The sequence below is a fragment of the Macrobrachium rosenbergii genome, chromosome 23 (genome assembly GCF_040412425.1).
Source record: "Macrobrachium rosenbergii isolate ZJJX-2024 chromosome 23, ASM4041242v1, whole genome shotgun sequence".
Classification (NCBI taxonomy): domain Eukaryota; kingdom Metazoa; phylum Arthropoda; class Malacostraca; order Decapoda; family Palaemonidae; genus Macrobrachium; species Macrobrachium rosenbergii.
In genome coordinates this window covers 42,762,461-42,782,476 of record NC_089763.1, presented here as the reverse complement: position 1 = coordinate 42,782,476, position 20,016 = coordinate 42,762,461, and the positions used below count along the sequence as shown (strand labels likewise).

At 38.6% G+C, this 20,016-nt stretch overlaps 1 protein-coding gene across 3 annotated transcripts; it reads right to left on the bottom strand.

Moving 5' to 3' along the window:
* Positions 1-546: 546 nt before the first annotated feature.
* Positions 547-18,156, bottom strand: LOC136851560 (BTB/POZ domain-containing protein 6-B-like). 3 transcript variants are annotated; one of them, XM_067125819.1, is made up of 6 exons: positions 17,988-18,149; positions 11,217-11,364; positions 7,624-7,857; positions 4,111-4,206; positions 3,601-3,734; positions 547-3,122 (listed from the first exon to the last, which is right to left on the bottom strand). In XM_067125819.1, the coding sequence occupies exons 2-6, from the start codon at positions 11,352-11,354 to the stop codon at positions 2,246-2,248; spliced, it is 1,479 nt and encodes a 492-aa protein (XP_066981920.1). In that variant the 5' UTR covers positions 11,355-11,364; positions 17,988-18,149; the 3' UTR covers positions 547-2,245. The 3 variants fall into 3 exon arrangements, with proteins under 3 accessions (XP_066981920.1, XP_066981919.1, XP_066981921.1); XM_067125818.1 differs by lacking the exon at positions 17,988-18,149 and adding an exon at positions 15,650-15,729; XM_067125820.1 differs by lacking the exon at positions 4,111-4,206 and having other exon boundaries at positions 17,988-18,156.
* Between the last annotated feature and the right edge of the window lie 1,860 nt (positions 18,157-20,016).

Here is a 20,016-nt window from a genome sequence, read left to right as displayed (position 1 = left end):
CTAAACCCAAACTTCTCAGCATTGTCACTTACGTGTGCTGGTGAGGTGACCGCCCTATAGTCCGAAGGTCCGATAGTCCGAAAGTCAGAAGGTCCGAACTATCGGCCGATAGTCCGACGGACTGTAATCAGGCCCCCACCCCTCCATAGCTAATACGGAAAAATTGTAACCAGTAAACACCCATAAAAACACCTACATAACGTACCCTAGGGGTGTTTCCTGGTTACAATTTTGCCGTATTAGCCATGGAGGCGGGGGGATTAATCAGGCGGGGGTGGGGGCGCTTGCCTCGGAATGCCGGCTTAGACCTACGACTATCGAGCTGTAATCGCTGGTGATACTTGTTCCTACGATGGAAAGGGGAAGTAGGAAGGAAGTTGTTAACTTGTGAACATTGTGTAAATAGAAACAGTGACCCATTGTCAGGGAAAGGGTCAATCAATGCTTGAAGGCGAAATTTGAAAACATCTGATGACAATAGTCACTTGCTTGTGTTGGGATTAAATAATAAAAACGACCAGTACTCTTTGTAGAGTTCCTTCAACATCAATTTGCCTTACATTTATTGGATAGAATTATCACAGAGCAAAACAACATGAAACACTGCCTGAAAATATTAACAGAGTGCTTTCTTAGATATCCAAGAAAAAATTATGAAACGTTTTGAGAATTATAAATCGACTATAAAAAATACATTTAAAAAAATTTGAGCATTTTAAATCAGTAAATCACAAATCGTGTCGAAAATCACTCCTGTTTTTGTATGCGGTGACTACATACAAACAATGGCATTAAATCATGGCGTCAGGGAGGTTACTGCTCTACATAACTCCCATTCGGTGCATGAAGAGGCGTTTGCAGTCGGTTTGGCCTTTTACCTACAACAACTTATTTACCTTCTCCCGTCTTGCTGTCCAACCTCTCTAATATTTGTTTATTTACTGTAACGGTCGGGGTTTCACCTTCAGATTCTGTACCGATTTATTTTTTGCGTGGATCTTCACCTTGCTGTCTAAACATTACGGCTCCATATTTGAGCATTCCATAAGCACTGAAAGGCTGTTAATGTCCCAGTTGCTCGGTTTATAGATTGAATTTCCCGATCCAGTCTCTCGGCTGCTTGCTGGCATGCAAATGTAGCACGATTCATCCCAATATTAAAGTCGTTCCACCTCGTCCAGCAATAGCCATATTGACAACGGACTGTTTAGAACTGAACCAAAAGTAATTCTAGGAATTATTTTGTCGTCATGAAACGTAATTAGTAACAGGGTATGGGATACGAGTTCTTAATGATTGGGATAACTATTTTGCCCTAAGACACACAAAGTTATGGGAATCACATGTGGTAAAGCATCCGGAATAAAAACCGTTCGCGATGAAATTTGTATTTACTTCGCATCAGCAAAATCAATTTTCTGATTTTTTCCGAAAAGTGACTAAAAAGTGGCTATGTGCTGATGCTGCGTTGTACTTGTGCACTAACGAGCAAGAAGACGAGATACTATAATAAATGGAAGCCTTAGAGAACAACTGCTAATTTTAACATTTCCTAAGCATTTTGTCATTTTCTAGAAGTGCCTTTGCAAAGAAGTTTCTGAGAAATCAAAATTTCAATAACTGAGATATTATCCTTTGCCTACACTTTTCCAGCCAATACAGATATGATTCCACATTACTACCAATTCCTCTTAGCTTAATCCATAGTCGGGGTCGCTGTTTTTAATGAGCCTTTTTGAACTGCTCATTTAATTTTTGGAAGCTGTTCAACGGACAGGGGTCCTTCCTAACTCCAGCCCTCCCTCAGCAGGGGGTGACCCCATAAGGGGGGAGGGTTTAGTGCCGTCAGTGCACCTTACGGGGTGCAGTGTAGACATTACTAAAGGTTCTTTGCAGCCTTCCTTCGACACCTAGCCGCAACCCCTTTCATTCCTTTTACTGTACCTCCATTCACATTACCTTTCTTCATATTGCTATCAAATATTTCATAGTGCAGGTGCGAGGTTTTCCTCCTGTTACACCTTTCAGGCCTACCTACCTCTTATTTTCATTTCCAGCGCTGAATAACCTTAAACAGTAGGTCCCAGCGCTGGGCCTTTGGCCTAAACTCTATATTCGATTCCATTCCATTCCATTGAGCAGGGGGTGCGAAAATTTTTGCATTACTATTGATATACAAAAACCAGCGGAAAAACTGGATTGACGTAATTTTAAAATACAGTAGATACTACGGCCTTGCTGGAAACTAGAATAAGTCACTAGAACACCAAAAAGCTAATGATAAAGCTGCGTCACAAGACATAACTCCACTGACGTTTAAATTTCCATATGTGAGAGAAACATTACTCTGTCGCGGTTGGTGGTAATTATATTGGTGGTAATTATGCTGACCGTGTGATGACGAAGAAGAAATTGAGTAAACATTGTTGGGAGACAAGAGCAATGGTTTTTCTAAAATGGCAGAAATAATGGTATTAGGTCCACTGAGGTTTGCTACTACATTAATTTCTCTTAGTATATCTCCGGAGGAGCTTTGTATCTTTAAAGACACAGTTGCATTAGATCCATGCATGTTATTACCACTATTCAAAATGGTGATTTCAATGCAACCCACCAGAATATGCATGCTAACTGTCACGCCGCTTAGAAGATCGTACATAGGGGCAGATACGGTTCTTAGACCGTTGATAGTGGTAGATGCGAATTGACAATTGTACTTAGGGGTAGATCTGCGACTAAAGATTTGGTTGTCTTCGTCTTCTTTTTTAAACAACCTAAAATCAACACTCACTGGAGCCCATTTAGGATTAATAATGGTGGGTTTTCCAATGACATGATTCCCGATTCTGAGAGAGATTTGGTGAAGCCGACTGCAGGCAACCCTCGTCTCTCTGTTGGGACTGCAAATGACAGGCAGAGAGATATTTCCAACACGCTTGATGTTCATCATGATGGCGTTGCTCTCCTCTGGTGTCAGCACTCCGGATGGCATCACGTGTTCCACGAAGTCGTCCAGAGTCATTGTCAGGAACCGGATGTGGGGCAGCAACGTTTCGATCTCCTGACGAAGGCCTTTGGTCCATTCAGTGGACGTTGAGGAGTTGTCTGCTTGTAGTGTTCCCCTAGGAGATATGATATATTAAAATGGAAGTTTATATGATATACCGCAGTCCTTGTAAAAATAAAAAGTGCCTGAATGTAAAATATGTTGGGACAAATCAAAACCATGCACTAATGCAATCATCGAAAGGGAGAGTAGGTCTACCTACTTGGTCTCAACTGTATGCAGAGTTTCTTTCATTACTCTGTACAGATACTCTGCTATGATTCTTTCTTATCGCATGCATGAAATAAATGCAGAACCCTTCAAAGTTTGATATAACAGCACTTACAACCATGACATTCTCCAAAAAAAAATATAGATGTTCACAACCTAAGTGGTTTCAAGACTTTTGTGTCTTCATTCTATTTACAGGAGAGGATTGAAAGTAATGAGCTTCAGCAAGATAGTAAAAGATATCACGGATTCAATATTGAAACTGAAAACAGTATACAAAAATGCTTTTAGTAAAGTATAAAAGGATTTACATCTAAAATTACCATTGCAAGAGTCCTTTGAAAACGGCAACTTCTGATTCGACAGGCAGCTTCTGCTGCAGAAGATCCTCCATGCACTGCGGTGAGAGTTGGCCAACGCGTGGTGAAGACAGGATCTGGCGTGAATCGTTCACAACCTAAGACATGCAAAGAAGCGCTAAAAGTTTTACTGATTGAATATTCACGTATCAACGTAAACCAAAGAGCAATGTCTCATACATGCAGTCATAAATGAATTTGCAATATCTTTCTTTCTTACGCATTCACTCATTAATGAACTTACAATATTGGTCAAACACACAAGCCTACAAAATAAGATTAATACTTTTATCCATCAACGAATAACGATATCATGAATGATTTTTTTTTTTGCTTTGCTATTAAGTTCATTTGTTAAAAAGCCCATGAAATTATGATTTGCTCTAAACCTACTTTCGACTTATAAACATCCACCAACAGAGCCCACTGACATAGTATGTAAAAACAAAAGAAGGAGCTGTTCCGTTAACTTACTTTCCTACACTTTTCCTTCAGCTTCGAGTCCTCATATAGAAACGACATTTCATACAACAAGGCCAAGTTGTTCAGGTCTGTGTGTGACTGTAGATACTGTTGGGATAAACAGGACTGATTGAGTTTTACGAAATTTAGGCTATAAAACCAAGAACTGGGGCACTCCAGCCATTCAGTGCTGAAGACAGTGAAACGAGGGGATTGGAGTGGTTGGAGAGCTAGGTTTAGAGCTCCAGTAAATAATGGAGATGAGGTACAAGGATCTAAAGGTGGAGCTCAACGAAACCCCAACAGCTGCAACGAAGAATCAATAGTTAAGAGATGCTGGACAGCAAGACTGAAGAAGGAAAGCTGATATGGAGGTAGACTAAGGACTTAAAAAGTTGGTGCAGATAGGGGGGTGAACAGACACTGTAAACACCTATTATTATCACTAACAGTACATCACTTGCGTTGCACTGACAGCACTACCCGCCTAATGGGGTGCCCAGGACTGATGAGATGATGATAAGGTAATGACAAATCTGTATATCTCAGTCACTCTGTTGAAATGTGGACGATTCGTATGTTAAATAAACCTAAACAACATTCTTAACAGTGCACACTTACTATAAGCCCATCCACAATTTCTTCACCCTTATACTGCACACAGGCTTCCATCCCCCTAACAATTACATTTATTTCTTCATCTTATTGGTTGTCATTTACCCCTCACAACCATACTCTTCCATACATTATGGCCAACTTCAAAACACGTCCGAACTCTCTAGTTGCTGCATACGCTTTACGTGTCCCAGCCAGTGCTGTATCACTCCATTCACAATCCATCTTCTTACCTTTCGGCTTTGCACATACATCTCATGTGCTCTGACTTCTTGCGTCTCTCAGTCCATGGAGATATAAAACATCAAACATCATGGGGGCACACTACACCTTTGTTTCAATGAGCCCCTTCCACCTACTTATTCAGTACATACACCTTTGTTTCAATGAGCCCTTCCACCTACTTATTCAGTCCAAGTTGAAATTGCCCTCAGTATCTCATCTACTTTACTATACATCCTTGGCATTGCCTCTCCAGTGATTTTCACATAAGCTTTACCAGCTTCAAGTTTGCCATGTACAACTTTTCTCTTTATTTTAAGCTCTTCACATAAACATTCCATAACAACAGCCTCCACATCCACCTTCCTAGCATAAATCCACTTCGTTTTTTCACTAGTCATTTATGATACATATTTACAAGTATTATTAGTCATGAGAGTCCCTCAAATTATTAACCTTCTCTGTAACCATACCTTTGCAAAAAAGGATCACTTAACCTCTAAACCATTTCTTCCAAATCCTTTCCCCTACCACACATACCTTTCATGTCCAAGTCAGCTGGTCATCACAGTTTGATGTACTACAAATCTAGCTTGTAGTCCCATCAACTGGTGTCTTTCCATTCAACCTTGCCAGTACCCTCATTATGTACTCAACAGTTGATTACATATGCTCAGATTTATGCTTAACCTTTCTGCTTTTGAGTCATTCAGCTCTGCCTTTTTTCTGTTCTCCTCCGAGTCTGGTGTACTTTATTTACCCTTCGAGAGCGAAAGTACACCAGACTGGACATTAACTTATACCTCTTTTGATAGCTCAGTGGTAACGTCGACTGGAGTTGCTGGATGAGTATCTGTGTCGTGGGATCGAGACTCAGCAGTGCCCGTCCATTCATCACTTATAAATTCCCTTTTGGTGATGATTCCCCATTGGGGATATTCCGGAGGCAGCGTGGATTTGATATTAAGCAACATTTGTAGCTTCATGATTGTATATAAATCAAGGTGTGATAAAAAATGTCATAAAAAGAGCTGCGTGTTCCAAATGTACCAAAGAACTATCATGGTGGAGGTGGGTTAATGCTGAAGCTAAGTACAATTTCCCCGCTCTCGACAGGTAAATCAAGTGATACTCTCTTGATAGCTCAGTGGTAACGTCGACTGGAGTTGCTGGATGAGTATCTGTGTCATGGGATCGAGACTCGGCAATGCCCGCCCATTTGTCACTTATAAATTCCCCTTCGGTGATAATTCCCCATTGGGATATTACATATATATATATATATATATATATATATATATATATATATATATATATATATATATATTTGATAAATAAGATATATATATATATATATATATATACAGTATATATATACATGTGTATATATAATATATATATATATATATATATATATATATATATATATATATATATATATATATATATATATATATATATATATATATATATATATATATATATATATATATATGTAGTATGATATATACATATGTATATATATATATTATATATATATATATATATATATATATATATATATATATATATAATATATATATGTATGTATGTATGTATGTATTTATGTATGTATATATGTGTATATATATATATATCAGATTCATGTTCTGTGGTTTTTCCCATTTTTTTAAAGAATGTCTTCTTTTAGGACCTTTTTATTTGGCTTTTGGGGTCAGCGTAGTCTCGATCGGCTGCCCTGCTAGGTGATATGTTCAAACGCCCTTTCTCCCAGCAGCAGAAGTTGTTTGTAGACGTGTGAGATGTTTGTTAGGTTTTTAGAAGATTTAGTGGCTTTGTTTTGTGTGTGTTTAGTTCATTTGCTTTTTCACAAACCTATCCAAAATAATTTGGATAGCAAGTGTTTTCTGATCATGCGGATCTGAATGACAGACCTCTATGAAGTCAGCTTCTTGGTATTTATTGTCAGATTCATGTTCTGCACTTAAAGAATTAAAGTCACGTAATCTCTGCTGTGATAGTTCAATGCTGTTTGTAATAGTGATTAAGTTCTGTCGTAATTCAAACATAAATGCAATGGACCCTGTGATTAGCTTCACATAAAGGGAACCATGTATGATAAATGCATCTATCCCGGCAATTATTTGGGCCCATACCTTAAAGAGTTTGACACAATGATGAAAGTGGTTTATCCATTCATACCTTCAAGAGTTTGATACTATGATGAAAGTGTCTTATCCATTCAGCTATCATGGAGGTACAGTAGATATAATCAGATCTCGACTTCGCTGCTGAATCCAGGTTTTGTGTGTAGCACTGAAGCCAGCCCATCTTCACTACGATAGCAGTGCTACGTTTGTAACACATGATTAGTTTATGATGGTTTTATCCGCAATTCAGACACCCTTTCTGTGGCAAATGTGAATTTAGTATTCAAGGGGCTTTGGCTTATGGGAAGAACCATGGGACTGTCAAATTTCCAACTTAGTTGCTTTACTCTCTCATACAGAGGATTCATCCGCATCACAACAAGCATGGCCCCCACCCCTTCCACCAACATCTTGCACACTCACTCTTGTGTCACCCATCATGATACCTGCAATGTATATCATGTGGGTTTCACTGCACTGACACTTCATTTCAGTACTCTGAATGTGAATTTTCAATAACAAAAAATAAAAGACCTACCTCAGAGCAAACAGAACAAAGGGACCCCATCTGGTATTTACTTGCAAGCTTGTACACCATGACTGCCATATCAACATCGGGCAGTGATGCATTTCCTTTGTAAATGTATCCCATAAGAAATGCAAATGCCTTGGGTGGATCTTCAGGAAGTGTGAGGTCCCCTTTTTCTGCCATGGGACCGTAGAACATTGCTTCAAATACTGGTGAGCTCATGGCCAGTATGAGTCGATGTACCTTTCGCATGGCAAAGAGAATTGGGAGTCAAAAGAGGTTTCAGTTTGATGTTGAGATGAACATTTATTTAGTGGTCAAATATATAAAAAGAAAAAAAAATACTAAATTTGTCCCAGTGTGACAGTGGTGTGTTTTTGATAACAGGTACGAAACACTTGAAAAGCATGTTTAGTGTGACAGTAGGGCACAAACTTCACCATTTCGGGCCCCAGTACTTCTGTAGAGCCCAGGCATCTCTTGCACCCTTCCCATCCCCTTATGACCATTATACCATCAGCCCCTCCCAGGTCTCAAACATTTTAAGAGACCACATACAGGCTTAAATATGAGGAAAATATCAAACATAATAAAATTTTATGTATTCATTCTAAGGATAAGTGGAAGTACAGATAATATAGTTGGTTATTTATTACTTAAAGTGGAAAAATGTGTTTATTAATCAGATTTTCAAAGCAAATACACCAAAAGAATTCAACTGATTTGTACATAAACATTTCTGTACCTTAAATCATGACGTAAAGTAAATCATTTCCACAAAAGTTTTATTATAACTAATACACAATATATACAGTATAAAATGTAACTTCTTTATTATTATTATTATTATTCAGAAGGTAAACCCTATTCATATGGAGCAGTCCAACAGTGCGAAGAATAAAAGACTTCTCTGTTCGAAGTTCGACAAAAGAGGATCAGGGATCCTACCACAAAACAACTTAACCTAGAAGAGATAAATCTCTGACAGAAGCAGACATCGACACTTGAGAACAGTACTCAAATAAAGGAAGGACAAAATTTACCTACGACAGGTTGCACTGATTTTATCAGTTATAAATATAGGAGGCCTTACACACAATACCTAATTCCTGTGCAAACATTTGCTGACACTTGCATTACAAGTTTCTCAAACGTAAGATATGAGGCAAAGGTTGGACCAAGTACAGTCCAGTTCAGACTCATTCAATTCACCAGATTCCCGTCCACTTGAACAGGAGGATGGGGTGGAAAATCAGTGTGTGCTTCACTAATTAATAGTCTTTTCGTTTTACTGGGGCTCACCCTCTTACCCACCAAACTACACTATTCACTAATCCGCTCCATGTCATGACTGAGACTCATGGCAGCTTCATTTCTCGTAAGTGGAGAATACTACACCCACAAGTGTTGTTGCATCATCAGTATAATGAACAATGTTGTTTTAAAAGTCAATAACCATATTACTTGTATGTGCTAAAAATAATGGCAGACCAATAACACTACCTTGTGGAACACCAGACACAATAGGTCTTGGTTTGTTAAAGCTTGCATCAACAGAAACTAACTCTTGCCTACCCGTAAGGATCTCTTGAAAACATATCCACCCACTCCAAGACTCGGAATTTCAAAAATAAGTGCCTGTGATTTACTACAGCGAAAGCAGCACTAAAATCCATTCGAATTACTCTACAGTCTAAATTCTCATCAAGGTTCTCTTGCAAATGGCATGTCAAATCTAAGAGAGGATCGCAGGTACCCAACTGCTTCCTGAATACATACTATTAGCTAACAAGCCTTTGGATTGCACATACTCGTACATTATGATTTAAAGATGAGTTTTTCTGAAACTTTGGAGAGCACAAAATAGAAATTGGTTTGCAGTTGCTGCATTCTGCAGATATGTCACTCTTTGGAGCAAGCAATGCACGTGTTACAAAACTTAAGACTCAGTAGCAAAGATACTGCACTGACACATGAATGTACAGAATTTACTAATCTTGGGAGGCAACAAACTAGGAACCTTTTTAAAAAGAAAGGGAAGACACCATCAGGATCTTCTCCACCCCAGCTATCAAGATTACCAAGAATTATCTTAACACCCCTAGAGCAAAATGAAAATTTTGTAAGGATAGTCTCGGCACGAAAAGTACAAAGAGGAGGGACATCCTCAACTAATTGTTTGGGTTCAAAAGCACGATGAAGCAGTTCAGCCTTTTCCTTGGGGACAGTAACCAGTCTACCATCATCTGTTAGTAGTGGTGGGATGGAAGACGAGCCTGACCCAATGATAGACGTCAATTTGGTCCACCACACATGATTAGAAATCTGAAGAGGTATTTTTTAAAATTTAAAGTGCAATTGAAGAATTCTGGAGGACTAAGCATGAAGGGGTTTCAAAATCAGTTATCAAAAGAATCATGCTACTGTTCAGTGACCTAGTTTGAGAAAACCATTAGAGTTCTGCATTCTTCGCCACCTCCGTAGCAAAATCATGTATTAGTGGGCTGTGATCTCAAGCTCTGACTAATGTGTTCTCTGTGGACAACAGTGCCAATAATGACAGGCATTCTTGACCACGGTACATGTTGTCTTCGAAATGCAGCATTTCACTCATGAAATTACCTGACAGATCTAAAGAGTGCTTCTGAACCAAACATATCAAAGTACAGTATCTTCAAGTTCAGCAACATTCAGAAAAACGCACGAATTACGTTGAAAGTGTCCACACATGTCCTTAACTGGCTAATTCTCTGCTCTAGGCCAGTGATAATTCTTCTGTTGTATCAAATTTTCAAAATTGTTAAAAAGTGTCACTAGAACAGATGATTCATTAGTTTGTCACTGCATGATCAAATTTATGTTATGTATGTCAGACATAAGTTTAAAGCTTTAAGAGGCCATTTTAAATACATCAGCTTAGAAAAAAGTTAAGTATACCTTAGTTTTACCAGACCACTGAGCTGATTAACAGCTCTCCTAGGGCTGGCCCAAAGGATTAGACTTATTTTATGTGGCTAAGAACCAACTGGTTACTTAGCAACGGGACCTACAGCTTATTGTGGAATCCGAACCACATTATAGCGAGAAATGAATTTCCATCACCAGAAATAAATTCCTCTAACTCTTCATCAGCCGGCCGCGGGAATTGAACTCCTGGCCCATCGAGTGACAGTCTGAAGCTCAAGCGACTCGGCCAACAAAGGGCTTACAGCAGCTTAGAGCCCTATACTTCTTCATATAGAAAAATGTTTGCAAATGTTTGACACTGATAACTTAAATATGTCCAGGCAACGTCAAAAAATGGTTATCTTCAGGTCTAGTGAAATAGGCTTTAGAAATATTTGTTGAATTTCTGATGCAATAATTCACAAGTCGGCCAATTTGTCATGAAACTGCCATTTCCAACGTTTCCAGAGCGAAGCTGGGGGATCTCGAGACCCATTCCAGAAATAGCCAAGAATATGATAACTGATGATTCTTAAACTTCATTTTTCAAATGTTGCATTCATATCATGGAGCATCCACTCACAAACACATAGACCTATATACACACATATATATACACTCTACCAGTAGGAAGATAACACCTTTGTTGCACATACCTTCAGAGATAGCTTGTCATTGGGAAAAGTAATGGTGAGATCCGATAATTCGGCACGATCGTACAGAGATGATAATCGCTCTAAAGGGTGACTCAAACCCTCTTGCCAGGGGGCGGTCTCCCTTGGGGTGCGAGGCATCTGAGCTTTCCTGTGGAGAATGTAGCACCTCTTATTAATAGTATGGACCTCATTAATAATATTTTGATGATCATCATTATAGTCATTGAGATTGCAAACTAATGCAGTATCAAAGAGAAGTAGCTGGGGAGTGCTCATAATGCTTGCTTCCACTGGGGTTAAACGTGGGGGTTGTATTGAGTTAGCCAAGTATTTACAGAGGAAAATATCAAATTCGTCAGAATCTCATCACATATTATAAGGGAAACCATATTTCACCTTTCTGGGGCGAGTGGTGCTGCTTGAATACTACAAAACAGGCCTACGTCTTATGTAGTAGTACACTAGCACCTCAACTTACGGATTTCTTTATTTGGTAGACTCGTTACCATGCCCGGCAAAGGGGGGGGGGGAAAGCTTTTGGTTTGGAAGAAAAAATGTGTGCGATTACCTTTTCTCAATTGTTAAAAGTTCTTACTAGAGTATACAGTATGGTTGCAAAATGTAGTACTGCTGGAGATTGTAAAATTTATGCTTATGGAGTATCACTTTGTTTATCTGGTAACCAAGTACTAAGAAATTCCGAGATGTGTGGTTAAACAAAGTGTAACTTCATGCATATAAGCACTACACCTATATTACTGAACAATTACAATACTGCACATCACTGTTAACAAAATGTATAAAAACAATTCGTATATAAATTTGGATAAGGTGATTTTGTTTCAGTGTTTGATAACGTGCACTGAAATGCTGACTTTGTCCATTTGCAAAAGTCAAATAATACAGTTAGATCCAATATAATGATAATTATGATAAACCTGTTCATTTACATTATCCAGTCACATAGCATGTATCATTATCATTTTATCGTATAAAATACAACCATTGCGATCATGCGCCATCTGCATACTGGTATTTACATTCTCAAAATCATCAGCTGACCGAGTTTTTACGGAAATCATACCATTAGAGCAGGAGGCCAGTTTTTATTCCGAGTTTTGAACACAAAAGGTTTGATTTGACCCTAAATAAGTAGTGCCTACCCCAACCTTCTCAAAAATGTATTGCTGCAGGATCAGAACTCTGGCTTATGTATAAAAAGTGAACCATAAAACCTGTTGGAAAAAAAACCTTCACAATGGACAACATTTGCTTGAAACTCTTCCTAAACCCTCCTTGGAGTCTCCTGAACGCAGAACGAGCAATGCCAGCAATGTCATGGCTGGCTTTATGTCTGCCAGCGGCTTCCAAAGTGGGGTTCAAATTCACGTTTAATCCGAGTAAGGAACATATGACTGAAACTTTCATAAAAACTTCCTTTGAACCCCATGAACTCAAAACGCCCAATGCCAGCAAATTTATCTCTGGCTTTCTACCGCCAGTAACTCCTAAGTCGATCAAAGGTTCAAATTCACTTTTATTCAGAGTTAAGAACGCAAGGCCGAAAATATTGCTATAAACCTTCCTTCGGGTCTTATGAACTCATACTGACCAGTGCCTGCAAGTTTATCTCTGGCTTTCCAACTGCCAGCAACTCCTGAACCCATCAGAGGTTCAATTTCACTTTTCTTCAGAGTTAAGAACACAAGGTTGAAATTGTGGTGAAAATATTCCCCATGGACTCAGTTTAATTTCTCATTTCATTATACAATTGCACTCAAAATGTAACACATATCATAATAGCTAATTGTAATTTTAAAAAAATAAGCACCCTTTTTCTACTGGAAAAACAAAAAGTAAATGTCCATTTAGTTGTAACGCCAAACATTATTTGCTGTGCTAGGCTGTCAAAATATAACTACTCTGAATATGAGACATACCAAAAATAGAAGACTCTGGCTTCTGTTTCTTACTCATCATCAGTATCAGATTTTCAAATTCACTTTTATTCAGAGTTAAGAACGGAAGGCTGAAACATTTCTAAAAAAAAACCTTGTGTGAGGCCTCATGAATTTATTCTAATTTCATTTCACTATATGAGTGTATTAAAAATGTAACTCATATCATAATAGGTACCAATAATTTATATCTTCACAAACCTAAGCATTCTTCTCTATTGGAAAAAAAGAAAATGTCCATCTACATGACCAAACACTATTTCCCATGCGATGCTGTCAAAATGTAACTGCACTGAAAATCACACAGACAAAAAAAAATTAGCTATTGTTTATGTTACTCATCATCAGTATCGCTGTCGTCATCCAGGCGTCCTCCGACAGCGCCTCGTCTTCACTCCGAAAAAACATCTGGGTGAGCTGATATATATAAGAAAGTGGAGGTAAAATCACAGCCAGTTAAGGTGTGAAAACCAAGAAGGTTCATCTGTAATATGTATGGGTACTCAGGCAATAAAATCAATGAATGCCAGTATGAAGCTTTTCTGAAGGCAACTGACTGTAGAAGGAAAGCAACATCTCTCAGAAATGTGACAAAACTTAAATGTGCTTCCCTCCCTTTATTTTTTTTTTTTTTTGCAGCTCTTCAGCCATCTGAGACACACATAAGAACCTATGATGATTAGCAGATCCAAAACCTAAAATCACCTTTCCAGCAGATCCAAAATCTAAAATCACCTTCCCTCCAAACTCACATTGTCCCAGTAAACTGAGAAGGATCACAAGTACAACTGTGTCGGATGATCTGACATTTATATTCCCTTCCAGAATATGTGATACATGGAAGGCAATAAGGGTGTCTACCTCTTCATGTTTAGCTTGCAGATGATCTGGTTTTGTCACTTGGAGGATATTACGTTCATCATCTTGAGCTTAATGCATTTTCCTCCATGTGATATGTACACTGGTTTCTGCCTGATTACAGACCCATAACAGGGTTTGACACATTCTATCATCACAAAGCGGGAAAATTCTTCCTTGAAATAAGTGTTTTTCAGGAGTGTGGCTCCACTCTGATGCTGGGCTTGATCAGAGCCTGTGATGACAGACTTTTGGTAAATGCCTCCTTGAAGCTCTCTCTCTCTCTCGTAATCTTTGACGGAAGGTGACTTGTACTGGCCAAAGATAATATGGACTTCCTCTCCATGGGAAGCGCAGGCCTTCACCAGTAAATACCACACCACTGTCCCATATGAGGCTCTGGTGTGTTCTAGCATGGTCTCGTGTAGGATGATGCCACTGTCAAGCACTGTCACTCTGATGTTTGGGAGAATAGTGGAGTCCAGGACTGCATTTTGATAAATCTCAAGCACCTTCGTAAGTGCAGTTTTGTCAGTTTTCAAAAGGGTGGCATCATTGTGTGCCAGTGGTAACCGGGAAGCTGAGCAAATGACAAAGATTGACATTCTTGTTTGTTCTTGCTGAAATGGTGAGAATCCTGCTAAAGACACCCCGTACTCCTTCTACTGTATTTACATCCTTAATGGTTCGTGATGGCTTGACATTTTCTGCTGCATTCTGCTGCAAAGTTCATCACCTTCATTCTTGGTACGTTTTAAGAATCTTGTCTCATCTGAACATTCAACCTCAAATAATGGTCTCATTTGCTTTCCTCTGCTTAGGGTCCCTATGAGATACTTAATCGTAGCATTTTGTGCTGCCTTTCCTGAGGATAGATTATAGAGTTTTGAACTAGAGGCAATGGAAAAAGGATTGTGTGTGTTCTTCATTCCTTCTATGAGAGCGTTGATATCCTTGTTGTCCTGTTTCACTCTCAAAAGCTGAGTTTGCGTTGCTTTATGCTCTCCTGAATGGAGGCCAGCAAGTTCTCCAAGTTCAGAAAAAGCCATACGAGTGGAGGTCACTCCCAATCTTCTGCATGCACTTTCTGAGTTTTGGAAGGATGCTATCCCTCTCATTGGGGATACAGCATCCCGATTCACTGTCTGCTCAAGGCAAAAGTCCACCGCAGACCTGCCCTAGTGAAATTGGTGTAATGGACTCGTAAAACAAACAAATTCACGTGACAGATGTTTACTTATCACAATATATATATATATATATATATATATATATATATATATATATATATATATATATATATATATATATATATATAATGTTCCTGAATGGACACAATGAGTTTTTATTTTTTTTTTTTTTTTGTCATTCAAGGTGATTGCATACACTGTTACATATACAACTATACAAGGAAGGCTAGGGTAATGGTTTGGTGTAATGCTTACTTACATGGTTTTATCTACAGCATGCCTTGATATTGCAAATAAAATCAAATTCCATGCAGGGAAAGGCCTTCAGGTCGATTCCGTTGGTGCTTCAACCTATTTCTAGGCTTGGTTTGCATACAGAAACACATACACACACACACACACTCTGTATCTACCGGTCTTTACTTACTTATATTGTGACAGGTCTCACCTACTTAGAGAGACTGTGTGGGCACTGGCGCTAAGAGTATGAAAAGAGGCAGAGTCTCTCGCTTATCAATAATAATAATAATAAATAAAAAAAAAAACAGACAATAACCATCGCGCTTATCAATAAAAAAAATTGCGCTTATCAATAATAAAAAAAAAAACAAAAAACAATGTCAATAAATTGCGCTTACCAATAACAAAAAAACAGACGATAAACATCGCGCTTATCAATAATAATAAAAAACAGTCAATAAAAGTTTAATAAAAGTAATTACGGATTACCAAGTTAAGTTTTCTTCAAAAGACATAGCAAAAGTATTGAAATTTTCGGATTGTTAGGACAATTAAAAGTCTCAAAGTATTTAACAATATATATATATATATATATATATATATATATATATATATATATATATATATATATATATATATATATATATATTTATTTTTTTACACACATACATATATATATATATATATGTATATGTTTGTGTATGCAAACCAAGGTTACAAATAGGTTGAAGCACCAAGAGGAATGACCTGAAGGCCTTTCCCTGTATGGAATTTGATTTTATTTACGAAATCAAAGCATGCTATAGATAAATCCATGTAAGTAAAGTAAGCATTACATCAGAGCATTACCCTAACCTTCCTTGTATACTTGTACATGTAACTATGTATGCAATCACCCTTGAATGACAAAAAAAAAAATAAAATAAAATAAAATCTCAGCGTATCAGTTCAGGAGCAAAAAATACTAACCTAGTTCCAAGCACAACTTTAATCCAAGGTAAGTTAATTCAAGGATTCCGTATGGTGAGGTTCCTCATATAGAAGCCATGGAAAAAAAACCATACATTACGGAAGGAATTACGTGTTCATTAATTAAATGTCCCCGAGGTGACTTACTGTCCCTTGGCGTCACATTTGGCGGGATACAACCTCGCGCTGGTGCCACAATCCCGCAAGCTCAACTTCCACACAAATAAAACACATCAAACACTTGTTTTTTGTGTGTATAGTCATAGCAGTGTAATTGTTTTGCATAAGAATGTGCTCGAGCTATTTTCACATGAAAATAATAGTACTTGTCATGCTACCTTTGGCACATCACTGATAAGTACAGAGCCAACTGACTTTGGTCTCCCGGTCACAAAGTAACCAAATATCCTCTAATGACTAATTTGCTTTATCATAGCTTGCAATTTACACACTTTACACATCACTCCGGACTACTGAATGGTTAGGTTGTGCACAGCATACCCAGAAGCATGCGGAAACCAAATCAGTTTCTTTATGCACACAACACTGTAGAGCCACATTTTTGGCACATATAATTTTTTACTTGGCGATAATGGTCGGTGCGATCATTCGCAGGTTATGTTCAAATAAATATGTATTCTACATACATTCGTGCTGTATATTACGAGGTAATAATGGCAGAAGCTTACCAATGTTACAGTGAAAACATCTATAGCTTAAGCGTCCCCTACGCGACGTCAATCTTCACGGCATCAGTGGATAGTTTACTTCCTGACCCTGCTGCCAGACGACAAATCAGCACTCATAAAGAGCGTTTTTGGTTACATATTTTTTTTATATATCAATATGCACCATTTTTTCATCCTTTTCGTTCATGCTACATTCCAAATACCGTGTTAAAAGGGAATAATTTCTACTTCATTCACATTTATACTCTGCTGTCACATAAATGTGTAGCTTGCCTGTCACATAATTGTAGCATAACTCCTTTGAGGCTTGCTGGCGGGTGGAAAGCCAGAGTAAATTTGCTGAGACTGGGCACTCTGAGTTCATGGGGTCCCAAGGAAAGTTTTATAAAAGTTTCAGGCATATGTTCCTTACTCGGAATAACCGTGAATTTGAAGCCCACTTTGGAAGCTGCTGGCGGACATAAAGCCAGTCTTGACATTGCTCATTCTGTGTTTAGGAGACTCCTATTTAGGAAGTTCCGAGCAAATGTTTTTCAATATGACCAAACTTGTTTTTCAGTATTTAGGGTTCACTTTTTATACTTAAGCCAGAGTTCTGATCCGGCAGCAGTTTTGAGACGTTGGGGTAGGCACTACTTATCTAGGGGGTCAAACCTTGTGTGTTCAAAACTCGGAATACTCTTGGCTGCCGGTCTATATAGCTGCTAAATGAAGTATAATTCGGAGATTTTTTTTGTACATAAACACTGGTTGATAATTGTAGTGTGTGTGTGTGTGTGTGTGTGTGTGTGTGTGTGTGTGTGTGTGTGTGTGTGTGTGTGTGTGTGAAGTAAAACTGATTTCGTCAGTTTCGGACGTTGCTCTTACCTATCCAAACCGTTTCGCAGGCTAGCCTCGATTCCTTTCCTCAGGTGTTCTTCTGCCGTTGTTACAGCGTCTTGAAACCTTCATTGCGTGAAAGGCGAATAAAAACTTGATTTTACTCGTATTTTTACTAATGGAAGTCACCATATAGAATTCTTAAGTTTTTAACAAATTAACTGTAAAGCAACTCTAAATAAACATGCACAGGAATTGAAATGAATCATTTGATAAGCGCTGTCTGGTAACCCTGGTTGAATGTATGACGAATCCCATTTAGCCAGTCCATACGTTGGGGGGGGGGGGTGTAAGCAAATGAACAGGAAATGCATAGTTTTCCTTAACGCCATGCATAAAGTGTATGTGCACACGTGCACACTTTCACAAATTGAGACTATATTACTACATTAGGTACGATACTGTACAGCATTAAATAAATTTCAATAAAACTGCTGCACTAGAGAGAGAGAGAGAGAGAGAGAGAGAGAGAGAGAGAGAGAGAGCACAGCCAGTGCGCAGTGTTTCGTCACGTGTTACAAGGGCGTTGGTGCTTTTTTATATAGACTGCATGATTTCTGTGCACTTTACATATCTAGTAGGTAGAACTACTGCAATCAGTTATGTTTTTGTTAAGTTAAACAGTCCAGTACAGTACCATAATGTAATGTGTGTATTTTTAGAAACAAGTTTTGTAGATTATATATATCTGAAACTGAATAAGTGTATGTATATTTCATAATACCAAGTACGACAGGCGCTTATATTTTACAGAAACGCAGTTCACTAGAAGCTGGCGAATTGCTCCAGGACACAGTGACGCGTTGGGTATTTATTAACTGTTACTTAGCGGATTCAACTACATACCGGGAGGGGCGACTCAACCCCCCACCCCCCAACCACATATGTCCATCACTCCGTTCGGTTGTGGTGTCACTGTATTCCTAATCGATTGGATACTTCGTTTCTTAGCAGAACGGTTTGAGAAACAACAACAGCCGTTGCCATAGTGGATAACGATTAAGCTTTTACCACAATGAAATGGGTACAACGTCACAATGTCGTCACGTGACACACACACACGGACTAACGAACAGCCTGACGACCTCCTCAAACAACACCGGTTAGTTTGGGACCCAAACTACCAATGTCATAATGTACTATGTCATAATGTATGTAATGTACTATGTCATAATGTATGTCACTGTGGACGGATTATATGTTTCTAATCAATCGTACTTGAATTGTACTTGACGCAATGTTTATGATGTGCTCTTCTCGTCCGTATCCCGGCTATATACCCCTCTCTCTCTCTCTCTCTCTCTCTCTCTCTCTCTCTCTCTCTCTCTCTCTCTCTCTCTCTCTCTCCTCGTGTGTGTGTATGTATGTATGTCCTCTCTCTCTCTCGTGTGTATGTATGTATGTATGTCCTGTCTATATACAGTACATACATACACACACACGAGAGGTATATAGCCGGGATACGGACGAGAAGAGCACATCATAAACATTCCGTCAAGTACAATCCAAGTATGATTGATTAGAAACATATATCGCTCCACAGTTACATATATATAAATTGTGTGTGTAAGCTGTGATTATTGACCATATCCAACTCGAATAGATGAAAGTATTTCAGGTAGCCTCCCATTAATCACCACACGTATAAAGGGTATTTATCAAAACACCTTTGCTTTTCTCTAACTGGACACGGATTACGTGACTAATTCAGAAACAACTGACGAGGGCAAGTCTCAGTGATTCTCGAGTCAATTTCCAACAGCTACGACGCATACCACGACGGTTCTTCAGAAGCACGCGAACTTACTTATACAGACTGCTTATGTTCGTACACTTCAAAATAATGTAAATGGGACTTCCTGAGAGGTGGCTCCAAAAGTAATTCAGGACAGTGTTGAGTCTAACGGAATGCATACTGTCTAACGGAATGCTTGTGGGTAGTAGTTGTTGCCTTGCCTGCGATCCGAGCAACTGCAGCAACAGTTCAACAGAATCGAGTTACAGAAGTAGGAGCCTA